The 15,532-nt window shown below is 41.2% G+C and overlaps 1 protein-coding gene across 2 annotated transcripts in view; it reads left to right on the forward strand.

Moving 5' to 3' along the window:
• The window catches only part of LOC108673168, a 37,438-nt gene that overhangs the window by 15,531 nt on the left and 6,375 nt on the right, over positions 1 to 15,532 (forward strand). The window contains exons 1-6 of one of the 2 annotated variants that reach the window (XM_018160959.2): positions 174 to 1,758; positions 6,251 to 6,642; positions 6,991 to 7,645; positions 13,597 to 13,735; positions 14,150 to 14,203; positions 15,351 to 15,452. In XM_018160959.2, coding sequence (XP_018016448.1) covers positions 281 to 1,758; positions 6,251 to 6,642; positions 6,991 to 7,645; positions 13,597 to 13,735; positions 14,150 to 14,203; positions 15,351 to 15,452 — 2,820 coding nt within the window. In that variant the 5' untranslated portion in view covers positions 174 to 280. Of the gene's footprint in view, positions 1 to 173; positions 1,759 to 6,250; positions 6,643 to 6,990; positions 7,646 to 13,596; positions 13,736 to 14,149; positions 14,204 to 15,350; positions 15,453 to 15,532 lie in introns of those variants that run through there. The other variant, XM_047881450.1, reaches the window with a different exon arrangement.

Here is a 15,532-nt window from a genome sequence, read left to right on the forward strand (position 1 = left end):
CTCTTGCTCGCTGTCGATCTGAAAAAGTTCTATGTGCTAGCACGTACTGCCTCTATTAGCATTTGATTTTCTTCAACGTCTTCTGTTAATACATACCTCTAGTTGGATATAAATGCTTGATTTTGGCTAATTGTAATTACCTTTCTATTCCTATTTATGCCCAACAGAAAAAAGCTATAGGCTCAAGGCCCAGATAGCATGGATCCCATTTGGGCCCGTGCTTCTCTTAGAGCAAACAGTGGGTAAGAGCCCAGTTTAATGAGACAAGAAGTGCATTGCAATGTTCAAAAGAGTGCGGAAACTCTCAGGATTCCAGGCAAAGAATGAAGATGAGAAAGAAAAAGAAGGAAAATCAGGGAGGAAGAAATCCCCCAAAGTGGTGGACATGCAACCGTTGCCTAGGCAGGAGAGTGGGGGCTCTTCAAGCGTCATCAAACCTCTCCATCATGACTCTGATGAGCCTGAAAATATATCCAAAGCCACAAGGAGGAAGGATTCTAGCAAATGTGCTCTGACCATCAGTGATGACCTCACCAGGGATCGCAGAGAACTTCTGCCGTCTACGACTCTATCCGTAGCCGATCCAGGGGATGGCTTCTGCGGAGACGTTGACATGGCCCACACTGAGCATCAAGTTCCGGGAAGAAATGGCGCTTCAAATAATGACACGATATTACCTGGAGAACGACACGTGGAGTTTGGGAGCATAATTGCTATACAAGCTCCAAACTCGCGTAGGAAGACGTCGTCGTCAGGCAAGTCGTCGCCAAAGCTCCATGGTTCGCCATCTAGGTCGAGGTCTCCAAAATCTAAATCATGCGGACAGCTTCGAGTTGCACAAAGTCTGGATGAAGGTACGTCAAAAGTCAGTCATGTCCACAAAGGAATCATGAAGTACGACTCTGCTCATGGAAAACTTGCAAAAAATGTCCCTGATCAGCCGTCCATTGGAGGTGTCCCCGCCTCCGTGGTAAGTCCCACCAGCACGTCCATTATCATCACTCAGCCATCATCTTCGTCGCCGTCCCCGACTAATCCAAACAAAGGCATTAAAGTAAACCAAACTAATGATAACATAAATAACCTCTCCGTGTCAGGTAGCAATTCAAGTCCACAGACAAGCATGGCAGAAGCCACAAATACCGCCACAGAAGAGTCTAAGGCTGACCAAATAACTGACGGTGAGAGTGTCAGACCGAAAGTAGGATCCCCCAAAAAGCTCTCGTTTATCGCTCCTCCGGACGTCGTTGAAAGTCTAGGCGCTCATCGTGTGTCACTTCAAGATTCAAATCTGAAATCCGGTTGGTCACAATCGCATCCGTCTCTCCACACGTCGGCTTTACGCTCGCCTTCCTTCTCGCTCTACTCCCCTTATGCATCTCGAACATTCATCCCGCCAGTCCATGGCGCCAAAAAGCGAGGAGCAGGAGGGAGCGCCGTCACCATAAGGAAGCATCATTCCCTGTCTTCTGTCCCTCAGGGATCGTCTACTCCCTTAGCCGTGCACAAGAAGTTCTCCATGCCAGCCTCTCATTCAACTTTGAGTGTCGCCACGAAAACGAGTGGTCGAGGGGCGGTGAAAACTATGCTGGTACGCAAGTGCCACTCGTTCAGCTCGTCGTACCACTCGCCTCTCACGTGCCCTGTGCGCCGGTCCTCCATGTCACTCTCGCGGAGTGGCAATCGCAGTCACCCCGTCAGTCCCAAACGCAAGCCCTCGAGCGTCTACTTGGCGGTGTCGTCGTGTGTTTGCTGCAGGTACCGGCACACAATTTCTCTCCGCAGTGGTGTTAATCACTTTTAACTACTACAGAAATACAGAATGATGCAACTGATACCTTATGAAGATGATGAAAAAAAACTCGATAGAAAAATCTAAAACTGATATTATAATTTAATTGTAATCTTTTTCTAATTAAATATTCTAATTTCCTAGTCAAAAAATCTGAATTCGGAGACAGAATCCTGTCCCTCGACTCGGTATATTAAATTACGTGCATAAAGTCTTTAAATTAAATTGTGCACGCAATTACCGGATTTCACTGGGTAATAGAACTGTTGCCAGTATTGTTCTTACCATCAGACAAATTCTCATTCTTGTTTATAGTTTCCTCAAAAATTGTGCAATATATGGGCTAATAGTTCGCAGTTTGCAGCGCCGTCTACCGAGCTGATAAGCGATGTCTGCACCTGATCGACCAGCTCCCTCGGGATATGCAGGAACATCACAGGACTCATTAGCGGGACTGAAGCGCTTTATATAGGCTCATTGGACCCTCAGAGCTTATTCGTTATCAGACGCAACTGTGAGCCGAGTAGGGTTAATCATTTCTCATACATTTATAGCATATAGTTCAACATGTAGAGCTGTTCAGGGCATTCGACACCTGCTTAAACTCGAAGCACTTTAACCCCAACTTGTTTCTACCAGCACGTGTAAGCTTCTCCAGCAAGGTAATCACCGACAAACTATTACTACAAAGTTTTCTTAAATTTGACTAACACAACAAAAGTGCCTCATGCATGCGAACATTTATTTAAACGTATTACGTATTTTATTTGGAGATAATAATATTTAGAGTTACTAGATCTCGGTCCCACGGTACACCCTAACTACATCAAGCCTTACAAAGTTCGCGAATAAAGTGCGTCCTACGTCCACTGTCCATGAGCGGTTCTCCTAAGTTTTAATGAGCCATTAAGGGGAATGGCTGAACCTTTTAAATAACATTTATGGTACGAAAACGGCCGCCCTGTCACCACAGAGCTGCCATTAACGATCCACCTTTGATTTACTGTGACGTTGATACGCTTCAGGCACAGGGAGAAGGAGTTCCTCATATCTCTGCCGTGATGTCAGGGCAGTTGGTTTAATTGGACAGGAGCTAATATGGCGCCCGTTGAGGTCAAAAGGTCAGGCTGCTGCAGGTAGCAGTTAATTGCTTATAATCTCCAGATCCACATTCTGCGACCGGCAGAGCGTTTTGCAGGCTTGCTAATATCCCAGATTATCCCGGGACTGTTTGGTTTGTCGCCGAGTCGCGATCAATGCGAAAGCGTGAGTGCGTCAGTAATCGAGCTCAATTTTTGTCATCGTTCTTCCAATGTAATTCGGATGGTTCACTCCATTTCATGAAAATTTAAAGGAGTTTTAAAACTTATATGTGGCAATGAATTTTCCCGAAGGACACGATGGTCCATGTTGATAATTTGCACTTTAATATGGTCGACTTAATTACTGAGTGCTGTGCGTAATTCAAGTTGTAACATAGCGCCATTGTGCGTCTGAAACTACAGCTTCTTGTTACGATCCTCTGCCCCACGTGAAAAATGTATGTTTCTCTATAAGAGATTCTGCATACAACGTGCTGGGTGGATGGATATTGGAGCATAATGCATTACTAAGTAGCATGATACTCTTGCATAAGCATACCATCCTACTCTCTTGGAGACACGAACGTAGGCGATGCCATCTCCTGAAACTGGTAAAGTCTCGTCTTATAAAATTTACGATCATGAATTTTTCCGTTCAGAGTTTCCATGCCGTCCTCCAGACTTCGCATGAACAGCGTTCGAAGAAGGCTTCGGAAAACGTCCCGCGCGGACTGACTTAAAATACAAAATCAGTGCAGTTGCGTGTGCGAATTATTTGGTATTCGAAAATAAATTAATATCATCGTTGACTGAAAAGATGCAATGATGCGGTTTTAAATCTTCAAATATATTTACATAATGCTTGGCGTGAAGCCATCCAAATTTTTCGGAAATGAAGCATGAAACTCGTATTATTCTTGGTTTGTCAAAAAATAAGAAAACTTAACACACTAATAAAATAAACGACCTCGAAAATTCGAAAGTAAAAGATTATGTATATCTATTATATTTTAATATGTGAAAACGAGATCCGCTCTGCCGGCTACTGGCTGCTCAACCGTTGAACATTAAAAACATTATAGTTACTTTTAATCAAAGTTCGCTTCATAAATCAGTAATATGTCACGGGATTCACGCTAGAAAAATGTCCTAAAAATAAATAATATTGTTTCAAAAACTTGTTTGATGTGAACTTTCATTTGAAATCTGCCTCAAATGATATATAAGTCGCCACTCGGCACATATATAATATAGTGCACATTACTCGCCGTTCCTCACAAAAAAAAAAAAACAATATTAGACTGGTCAGACCTACGAGTTGTAGGGTTCGATTAAAACAAAATGAAACTGTTTTGGTCTCAATTGGAAGTTGTGGTTCAGTTTGTTTAGAAAAAAAGATCGTTATTATTGACGGCAAGCGACAAGTATTTTGGCGGCTTAATTTGCGTCGTCGTTACTTTAAAGGCACTTGTACAATGTACATTGTGGCTAGTGACAAGTGCAGCTGCGCTCTCAGTGATGTCTCTTGTCTCGTTGGCTGAAGGCGTTCGGTTGTCCTATCAGCTCGGGCTCGGAGATCAACTGTGCATTATGGTAACTGCGCGCAGACTCCCACCCAGCAGACACAACTTCCCTTTTATTTAGGTTCTTAATGTCACAGATTACGTCATTATATCTCAATTCAGCACTAAGCCTCCAAGCCATGTTCACTCATCAAGTTTATGCAGGAATGACTTATATTGTTGTGGCGAGAGCGGCACTCCGTACTGTGCATTAGTTAACTGCGCCCAGACTTCCACCCAGCAGACACAACTTCCCTTTTATTTAGGTTCTTAATGTCGCAGATTACGTCATTATATCTCAATTCAGCACTAAGCCTCCGAGCCATGTTCACTCATCAAGTTTAAGCAGGAATGACTTATTTTGTTGTGGCGAGAGCGGCACTCCGTCGTTCGACCTGAACTCCTGATATTGCGTCACCAAGTGTTGCCTCGGAGCGATATTAATCAGGCGCCAGGACAAGAGCTGACACGTGACTCGAGCAATGCTTTTGAAGTCTCGTTGCCTCTTTACATTGCCTCACAAAAGCAGCTTGTCTCTTCTCGTTGCCAACACTGTCGGTGTGTCATAAACTACAGGAGCTCATCTCGCTCAATCCCGAGTGTCCCGCGCAGGCAATGTCGCTCGTACGAACAGTGGCGTATGTTGCCTTTAATTCTATTTCCTTTTGACACTTAAAATAGAATGTTTCGAATAATAGTGATCGGTCGGAGAATATGTTAGTTGTCTAAGTAATAGTAATGAATTTTTGAGCAAATCTTTATTTACTCGCAAGCAGATTGCCCATTTATCAGTCTCTAATGAAGAGGACTCGAGGCACAGACTCGGCTTTATTTTGCTGTTTTATGACGGAAGCTCGAGCTTCAAGCGTCGTGGTACATCTACTGTATATACTTGTCGAGTACAGCCTTACCCGCATATTCAATTTTTATTTACTATATGTTTTTTGAGTTGAAGTGTGCAATGAAGTTGTATGTTATCGAAATGTCACACTCTGTTCCAATAATTTCGCGCTGGGGGCTCAAGTCAAGAACCCCACTCGAGTCCCAGTTAAGTTTCCATGCGTCCTACAACTTAGAAAAAGAATTTGTTTTACTAAGTAAGAAATCTATGCGTTTTGGCACGAGATATGTTTCACAGATTTGGGCCTTTCTTTTAGAGGCAGCATTGCTATCTATTTAACTTAGAGGACTAACTACAGCTCGGCTCTGCTGCAATCTGATCTGTAATTAAAGAGCCTCTTCTTATTTTTTATTCATCAAGTCAACTATAAATACGAACGTCCTCATACGATCATATCTAAATTTCATGTGTAATTCGAAAAACCCTGAATGATGAATCTATACATCATGAATCTAGAGATGTAAAATATTCGTTAGAGATATACAGGAGCATACGTGCTAAATTCAGAGAAGTGACATGAGCGTTATACATGCTGAATCCTGAGCTCGTGTGAGTGACAGCGCTGAATATCCTCGTTGGTTATTGGCCGGAATCATCGATCCGGATGATAAGCGACCAAATGTTACGGTGCTGTCAGGATGGCTCTCCGATCATACATTATGGCGACCCTCCATTATATTGCGAAATTCTCTGCTTTCTATCTACAAGATCATTAAAGTATCGTGCAGCTTATTAGCGAATAGTGGATACTCTGGATACCTTTAGCTTTCGCAGTATTTAGTGTATCACAAATTGTTAGTCCGCCGTTATTTTCATTGACATTTGAAATTAATCTAACCTTTCTTGTCATTGTCTATTTCACATGCGTGTCCGAAATAAGGTTCCTACAATTGATAAATTCCTTTCTCCTCAGAATCCGGAGCCAAGAAGGTTCAGGCTTAACGATCCGCATACCACGGCCGCTGAACGACCGAGGAACCTCGCCTCCCAGGGCTGTGTCCTCCTGCTCCCCTCCTGCCGTGCCCCGGTACGCCCAGCTCACCACCTCCAGATACGCCTACATGGCGCCCCTCACGATGCCGGGCTCGGCGGCGCCCGTGCCCAAGTCTAAGTCTCTGAGTACGAGCATGGACAAGCTGCCCTATGGCTTCCATCATCACATGTCGCCTTCCTCCAGAGGATCGACGCCCTCCAGCGGCCGCTCCTCTTCAACAGCTCCTCCTTCTGCTGCTACTTCCAGACCACCTTCCAGGCGATCGCCGTCAGCAGCGTCGGCGCTCGCAGCCACTCACCCGACGGCGCCAAGTAATAACACACTTGAATTTGTCTGGAAATTTATGGTCACGATGAAGAAATGGAATGTTGAAGGAATCATAGAATGTATTAGCGAGTATCACCTTTCGACAAATTTTCAAAGCAACTCGTTCTCGAACCACACAAGATCTCGTAATACAGACGCACTATCTCTGAAATTATTAACAGGAAAAAATAAAGCACGTATAGTTATACCGTTAATAAAATCTCAATTACGTAACTGATTCACGCACTGCCAAATGATGATAGTTCATCTAGATTTAAATCTCTCTTTTTATTAGAATTAGCACTAATGAAGTAGGATTATGTTTCATAATCAAATTTTTTATTCTTCTGAAGGTTGTCGAGACAAGTCCCGTTCTCCGTGCGGTAGCGAAGTCTCACTGAATTCAGGCGTGTCGAGCAGCACTTCAGTCAAGTCTCTGCCATCAGTTCGGTCCAATTCATCAGCTTCAGGAGGCCGATCGTCTGTCTCCGCCGCTCGTCCCTCCCCAACGAAGGCTTCCCAGCACCAAAGCCCCACCAACAATGCAGTCGAAACTGTCCATGGTTCTCTTGCATGCCGGGGAAAAGTGTCTTGTGGCTCTAAAGTTAGCACCGCTGAAAACACTTCTCATGGAAGAAACTCCAATCGATGCAGTCCGGTCTATCGGGGTGCCAATTCCGCCAACAACGGCACCAAGATAAACGCATCCAAAACCAACGGATGTTCGAAGCCTTCGATTGTAGCAACACATCGGAAAAATGCAGTAGTTACTCGCCCTGTTGGTATTGCTGATGGCTGTGTTAAGGCAGAACCCAGTGATTCTGTTGGTTTGTCTGGAGGAGAAGCAGGTTCTAACGAGTTCCATTCTCCTGCCTCAATGCCGCACGAACCCTCGAGCTCCCCACCAACGGCTGCGCCCAGCTTACCAGGAACGAACACAACCCCTAAGAGAAGATCTGCGTCTTGTACAACAGCAGAAGTGTCCTATTCACCATCTCCTACAGCAAGGTGAGCTCATGCAATAAATTCGCTTTGCGTACTCAATAACCTTGTTCTTTGTACTGGGAATATAATCAAAAATTCCGGCAACGATTCGAACGGTCGCAACGTTTAAGTCAATTTCATTAATAAATAAAATGTTCTATATCATATAAAAAAGTCTAATTTCAATGGATTATTTTGAATGAATATGTAAATTTTTGTCTGAATGCATTGAATATGTGATTTTACCGTAGTAATAGGAGAAGAAAACTTGCGAGGGCCCTTCGTCAACAGTTTACCACAATTAAATGAATTCCTCTCCTGTAATCAACAATACCTAGAAGCAAAGGTTGAGCAGTTGAGAACATATGGGCATCATGAAGGCAATCTTTAGTGTCACTTTAAACTTTTTATAACATCACTGGGCAGAGAAGCTCAACGATTTTTCGAAAGTATTTTGCTGACATATTGCGTTGAAAATAGGCTGGTTGCACAGTTGGATAATTCTTTGAATGACGCAAGCTTCAAGAGTTGGTAAATGATGTATCGATGATACGAGTACGTTGAACTCGTTAGCCGAAGTTCACAAAAACACAAGCGCAATATTCACATCACAACTTCCAATCAATCAAATGAAATAAGAAAACGAACATTGTTTTTTTCATGCTTTTTTTGGAAGGCTAATTCACGGTATTCTTACTCGTCGAAAACTATGGCTGAGTCTGACAAGAGGTTACTGGTAGACCCCGAGTTTTCGAGTAACATTTTAAAAATTAAAATTTTGACTCGTTCACTCATATTCCGAAAAAGGAATTATTTTTACGCTCTGTACGTTTAAATGTCGATTAAAATGAAAATTAATCAATATGTTTTTGAACGCCTGTCTCTAATTGGGGCGCATGCCGGAGGCTAGCTTTGCTAAACTTCACACTTACTTCGTATTCCTTTTCGTGTGTAAGAACACAAAGGGGCATAAAGGCCTATAAAGTCGACTGCTTAAAACCCAAGCGTCGGAAGTCCGCAGCTACAACTTAAGCTTGCCAAAAGTATGCATGGCTAAAATGGATCTTGCAAAACATTTTCCTTATTTCTTTGAGCATAACCTACACAAGTTGCAACATTCCTCCAACAAAATAAACTTGAGCGGACCTAACCTAACCTCATTGGCTGCAGAAAAATAGAAAGGCGGTTCAAATGTGCAGGTAGAACCAGTCATTGGCTGCTAGAAGGTTTTGAGTCGGGACAGCGTGATGAGGTTAGGCCGGAGTAGGCACAACCGGATGGGGAACTGCCTGCTTAACAGCGAGCATGCTGAAGACCTACGGCGCTTTCATCTTTCGGCAGTGTGTCGCTTATCTGGATTACGGAGTTGAAGCGTAGCCGGCGGCTTCTAGTTCTGAGGCTGAGTAAAGTTAATGCATGGTGAAGCTAGGCGTTGGCTCCAGGGCTTATTTAAGAGTAAAATTTGTGGTCTACGGCTGCGCCCCCTAATTAAATATCTGCTGAAATCCTACGGCGCTTTTATCCTTAGGCTGTGTGTCACTGGTCTGGATTACGGTGTTCCAGCGCAGTCTGTGGCTTCTAATACCACAGTATTAGAAGCCACAGACTGCGCTGACATAGTAAAGTTAATTAAATATAATTATTAAATTAAAGTTAATTAAATATGACACAGACTGCGCCACATAGTAAAGTTAATTAAAGCATGATGAGATTGAGCGTTGGCTCCTGGGCTTATTTAATTGTAAAATTTTTGGACAACGGCTGAGCTCCCCTTAATTTGACTGTTATGTGACCGAAAAACCGCTGTTCTCATCACCGTAAATATTAACAATCCGATAGCTCGTAAATTTTTATTCATGTCCATCGAAAATATTATTTAAGTACATTATTTCTATCGGTGTATGTAACGCAGGCCATATAAGTGTTTTATTTCATTGATCAATTCAAATACCCACCATAAATTTAAAAATAGAATGTTTTACACATTTATTCGTGCATTTTCATAGCTGTAAAAAGCTGTGTAATTCGTGCATTTCCATTCGTGGACGCTATTTTACTTTAAAATATGTATTGAAACATAGAGTTTCGAGGTTTCAATGTCAAAACTGCTTAGGTCACAAAAATGAAGTGAAATGTAGTTAAATTCACTAATAAACTGGTAAATAGATGATGCATAAATGATGTAGGTCAGCTGTGTTTCTCTTTTCCTTGCTCCTCCAACTGCAGAATTTTCAACTGCGAAGAACAAAAACTATGTCGTTTCGCTTGGTTGGCTTCTACTGAACGAGAGAACGACAAAGCTAATATAGTTTGAGGCTGAGCGCAAGGAATTTCGTTAGTTTGAGCTTGAAGAATTGATTGAAGTTTAAGGTATGATTAATTTTTTTTACCTAGAAATTGTGCAATCATTCATGCATGCTTCATATAGAAGCTTTCTGAAATTCTGAGTTTGCTGTCGATATGTTGAAACACGAGGCCTACTCTGAGTCTGAGCGACTAAGCCTCACTGAGCCAGGAAGTTAGAGTGACTGTTAGACCATGGTTTTTTTTCATTGGTCAGTTGGTCTGACATGGTAAAATTCTAAGTTTGGAAATTGGAGTTACCTTTAGCTTCAGCCTTTAAGTCTTGCTGGGTCTGCCATGCAGCTATAGGCCTATCTAGCTATTTGTGAGTTGTGAATGTGACCAATAGGCTACTTGCACTTGATAACCATATGAAGGAAGCCCTGAGGGTGGGGCTTGCTGTTTTTCTGTTGTTTCCCTACTGCATGTAGCTAATTGTGTTATTTGTGTACCTATTTTATTGCTTTTGATAACAACAAATAACTTTCAATTCATGCTCAATAACCCAAGGGGCATAGTGGCAAACCAGAGCTCTTTTAGAATCAGTTCATTATTAATTTCCTCATTTACTCAAGATTTAATCAAATTTCTTAAGTATTATAATGTTGGTATCCAGGATACTTTACTGGTCTACTTATAGGACTCAAAAATGAACTTGAGGGAGAGTCTAAAAAACTCTCTGCTTTGCCACTATGCCAAGGGGAAATTTCACTTCCCCAACAGCAACAGACGTACTAACATTTTGTACCTACATTTTTGCACAGTTACTACAGTATGGCAAATGAGTGCGGACTGCGAATTTGGAAGGAATATCTATATTCAACCATAGATTTAGGTAATTCTTTTGAAATATAGGGCAAACGCGGTATATTCCAACAGAATGAAACTATAGAGACAGAATGAAACTATATTCCGTCAGAATGAAACTATATTCCGTCAGAATGAAACTTTTCATCAAGAAATGAAAAACTATAAAAAAATAACCGTATGCGTTACTTGAGTTCTGTTTGCTTTAAGTGACTCTCAAAACACTGCATGACGCGCCAGCAACAATGAAACGTCACAAAGTGTTGCCATATTTATTTAAAAGCCTTCAGAATGCAAACCTACCAAATCCCTATATTCCGATGCTGTGTGTGACTAAATTCGGCACGTTGTGAGACAAATTCTGGCCGCGCTTCAAACTCTACTAATACGTAATTTTGACATCATTGTGTTCGAATTCCGATCGCTGTGTGAGCTGTATTGGAATACGACACGGCTTTGAATTAGAACACTATTGAATATTGAACACTGCTTAATTAGGCTTTTAATTAACAGCTATTAAGCTTTTATATGGCGATTGGCAAATGAGTGCGGACTGCAAATTTGGAAGGAATATCTATATTCAACCATAGATTTAGGTAATTCTTTTGAAATATAGGGCAAATGCGGTAGCTATATTCTGACAGAATGAAACTATAGAGACAGAATGAAACTATATTCTGACAGAATTAAACTTTTCATCGAGAAATGAATATTGAGATGGCCCAAACCTAGTGTTTTGGCAATAGTTTGGCGCGCAAAGGTATGACGTCACTATTTCAACCATCAACGAATGCGTGGAACTAAGGCAAAGCTTAATTATAAAGGAAAAACTAGAGAGGTGTCTGAATTACCCACGATGTCGGAATATACCGTGTTTATCCTAATGTATCACTTCCACTGTTCCACAGAATTAAAAAGTAGTTGTGCAATGATGCGTGAAATTTTTACCGTGAGAAGCACAGCCATTTATTCACGCATTGGTTGCGTTCACATAACTTGACATAAGATTTGTTTCCCAAGCTCTACGACAGGCATGAACATTTTTCCAGGTCTAGTAGCTGCTGCACCAGCTCCAACTGAGCTGCTGAGGTTTGCGGTGCGCGTCTGACATTGAGCTGATGCTCATTCAGTCATTGCTTCCCACTCGGAATTTCTACTGATTTTGTTTCCCGGATTGCGCGATGGAGTTCTGTTAGAATGATATTATTATAAGCTTCCTGCAGAATTAGTAGCAATTTTTAGCCGCTTAAACCAAAATATCCTGCGGAGTTCATTAGCAGACATACTAGTTCGTCTGATATCCCATTTGTTCCAATTGGGCTTAATAACCTTCCAACACTATTGGCATTGCAAAAAGCATGTAATATAATGAACCAAATATTTTCATTAAGAACACTGTCTATTACAAGTTACAACCACCTCCAAATCTTGCCCAGCACAGGAAATGTATGGTCATGCATCGGAGTGGAATTATGGTCAAAGACCGACATACATTCTACTTTTGTCGGTCCGCCTTGAGCCGTCATTCCGGCAGACTAAACCAGGCCCATGGCCCCTATCACCAGTCTAAACCTGGCATGAACAAATTATTTAAATAAAACTTGATTGATTTAAATAATGAGTACAAATTTGAGCGTTGAAATTTCTAAGTTGCTTCCGTTGGTTTAAAAATGCCATAAATGACTTAAGATATGGCAATGAGCAATGACTCACTTTTATCAATTGTTCCACCATCTTTATTCTTCCCCCATGCCGCTCCCTTTCCCCAAGTTCAGGCCTTTGTTTCTGTTTCAGCATGGCCTTTGGTGTGTGTCCCTAAACACTCTGGGTATGTCAGCTTCTAACTCACTACATTGAAATTTCAATGTTTGGAGGTTGACAATACTGTTAATACCTCAATCAAAATTATTTTCAAAAACTTGAGTAGTTCCTTTGCTCGCCACTGCAGCACTGCTGGTGCTGCCACCTGTGTGTGGGCTCTTCTAGCACCATCTATCTGTATGTGGGCTCTTCTAGACTTGAAATTTTGCTTGCTTTCTTGTTTCTTATTCAATTTTATAAAATTAAATAATTTATACAATAATTTTTATTATTAAATATCAACAAATAGACTTCATTCTATACTACTAATTTCATTCTACTTTTAGTAGAATGAATATACTTCTTGTACAATTTTTTCATTTTTCTCCTGGCTTTTGTTCATAGAAAACTTTTAACCATAAATGTTGCTAAGACAATCATAATGGAGAATTCACGTGATGACTTTATTACATGTTTTACTTTGAAATTCTAATTTAAATGTTGAATGTTGAAAAACTCCACCACCCCTAACCCTTTTGCCATCTGCATGAATGCATAAATCAGCATACAGAGATGGTTTTGGTACCGTTGGATAGGTCAGAATGCCAGCTTTAGACAAGACTAAAAACTGGAAAAGCCAAAATAAAAAATTTTTGGCCAGGCACTCCCCTAATTAACAAAGGCAGAAGTTCCCGGCAGTGCACTTGAATAGCCAGTCTGAACATGCTTCACTTTAGTAACCCGGCTGCAGTCATTCAGGATGGTTCTCGTACAGATGTTTGCACCATCCTTGACAGAAATTGAGCACTGAGTATTGAGTATATTAAATTGAGCAATTTAATATACCTACTTTAACACCAGTCACATAAATTTGATAAAAATCATACTTTTCCCTGAAATTGCATGGCATTATATCAACATATTCAGGAAAAATGTTAACATAGCATATTTAAGAAAACCAATCAACAAAACTCATTTCAACTATTTTTATTGTATTCATTCTTCCCTACTTTGATTGTTCTCAGGAAGATGACAACCATGTGTGATGCAAACAAAGGACAACAGCAGTCAGCTGGGGTTGCCAAGAAGGGACTGCCCGTCTTCAACTCGTACATGAGCTTGTTCCAGGTGCAGGAGAAGCTCAAGAAAGGAGAGGTCATAGAGGTGAGGGATTCCTTGCTTCACTCATGAGCCTGTTAATGTTGGCAGCTTACTATGTTTTTTTGATTCAATGTGCTATTGTTGACAGAAAAGATGGCTCAAAATATATCACAAAGTTAGTTCATTCAGAACATTAATTAATCCATAAGCCTTTTGCACATGATTCCCTTGGCTTAAGTGGAAGTGTGCTTTGTATTGGAAATATTGCTCTACTCAAGCATAATGCCCCTACCTGTGGTTATTTATAATGTGTTGTAAGAGAGTTCATTAATTGTATATGTGAAATTGTGCTTGGAGATAGCCTTCTTACTCAGTCCGTCTTTATCTATACCTGATATCAGTTCTGTCAATATTTAAAAAGTATTGTAATCATAACTTATGTATGTTATGTGACTGATGTTCTGTTGTGCTGTGCAGGGTGTGCTGCGCATCAACCCCAAGAACTATGAAGATGCTTATATCAGCGCACCGGTAATTCTCGGTACCCACCACGTCCTGAGTCTTTAGCTGGGGCCTTCAGGGGGCTCCTGCAGGCCTGGTCTTGCCTGCTGCCTAAATGCATGCCGCGCCTCTGTTCCTATCACAACTTCATCATGTTTAATGTCATGCTTAATGGCATTTGTAATATACCAATTAGCCCATTCCTACTTGTCTCCAAGTATTTCATTTCATTTTGTCTCCCATGTTCATTGGTTAATTTTGTTAACATGATCATGTTAGAAGGCCTATGCTAATAAGCCTTCATAGAGCTCAGTTATCCTTCTAAATGAAGCCATTGGGTCTTGTGAGGACAGCTCAGAATAATGAAGCATCGTGTTGTGTATTCGGGCCCCTAGTCTGGAACTGTGATTGCATGAGCATGACTATGAAGAATCCCATTCTATTCTTCATAGTCATGCTTTGTTTAATGCAAGCAATAAAGTGCTCATTCACTCATATGGTGTAAGTGTTTGACTTTTTTCCCTCTTTAACATTAAGTTCATTTTCTTTGCCCATTAATTATTCATTCGGTTCATTGAAGCTGCAAGTGTTTTCTTCAGGCATACTTTTTGCTTCTTGCTACATGCAAACTCTATATAATTTCTCGCCCTTCTAAAGTTATTTAAACTTGAATGAAAGTTCTAAAATTTCAGTGTATATATATTCATCTGTAATTAAACTGGAGTCGCACAATTAACTGTAATTGTTGTAATGTAAGTGGTATTGTTTTGTATTCTAGATGGTATCGGTTTTGTACTGTCTAGTGCCATTTGTAATGTTGAGTATTCTAAAAAATGTGCCATTAGTTTTGTTAGCAACTTAAATTCTGAATCCACGTCAGTAACAAAATGCACTATTGTGTCACTACCTGACATATATACGTAAACCAGGTGGAATCAAGCTATTCTCAGATAGATTTCAATCATATCCTTGTAAGCCGTTTGTTAATAAGTGAATATTAGATGGGGACTTTAATCCATTTCCAAAACCCTGGTCACTTATTGACATCTACTCCAAAAATATAGGAAGCTTTATTCAAGTTAAGTCGTGACAGAAGATGAAGGCATTACTATCTTTTTGTTGGTTGATGGCACGCTTGATTGCCGTGGTTGTGTTCTGAAGAGCTGTGCTGTCACAGGGCGGGGGGACGGACATCTATATTGGCGGGGTACGTGACCGTAACGCCGCCCTGCACGGGGATGTGGTGGCCGTCGAGCTCCTGCCCTCGGACCAGTGGAAGGTGAGAAGGCCACAGCTACTGCTATTACATCGTATCTCAACACAGCACCAGCAATAAAATAAAAATTAAATGTCCCGGTA

This window comes from Hyalella azteca, unplaced genomic scaffold (assembly GCF_000764305.2).
Source record: "Hyalella azteca isolate HAZT.00-mixed unplaced genomic scaffold, Hazt_2.0.2 contig8021, whole genome shotgun sequence".
NCBI lineage: Eukaryota > Metazoa > Arthropoda > Malacostraca > Amphipoda > Hyalellidae > Hyalella > Hyalella azteca.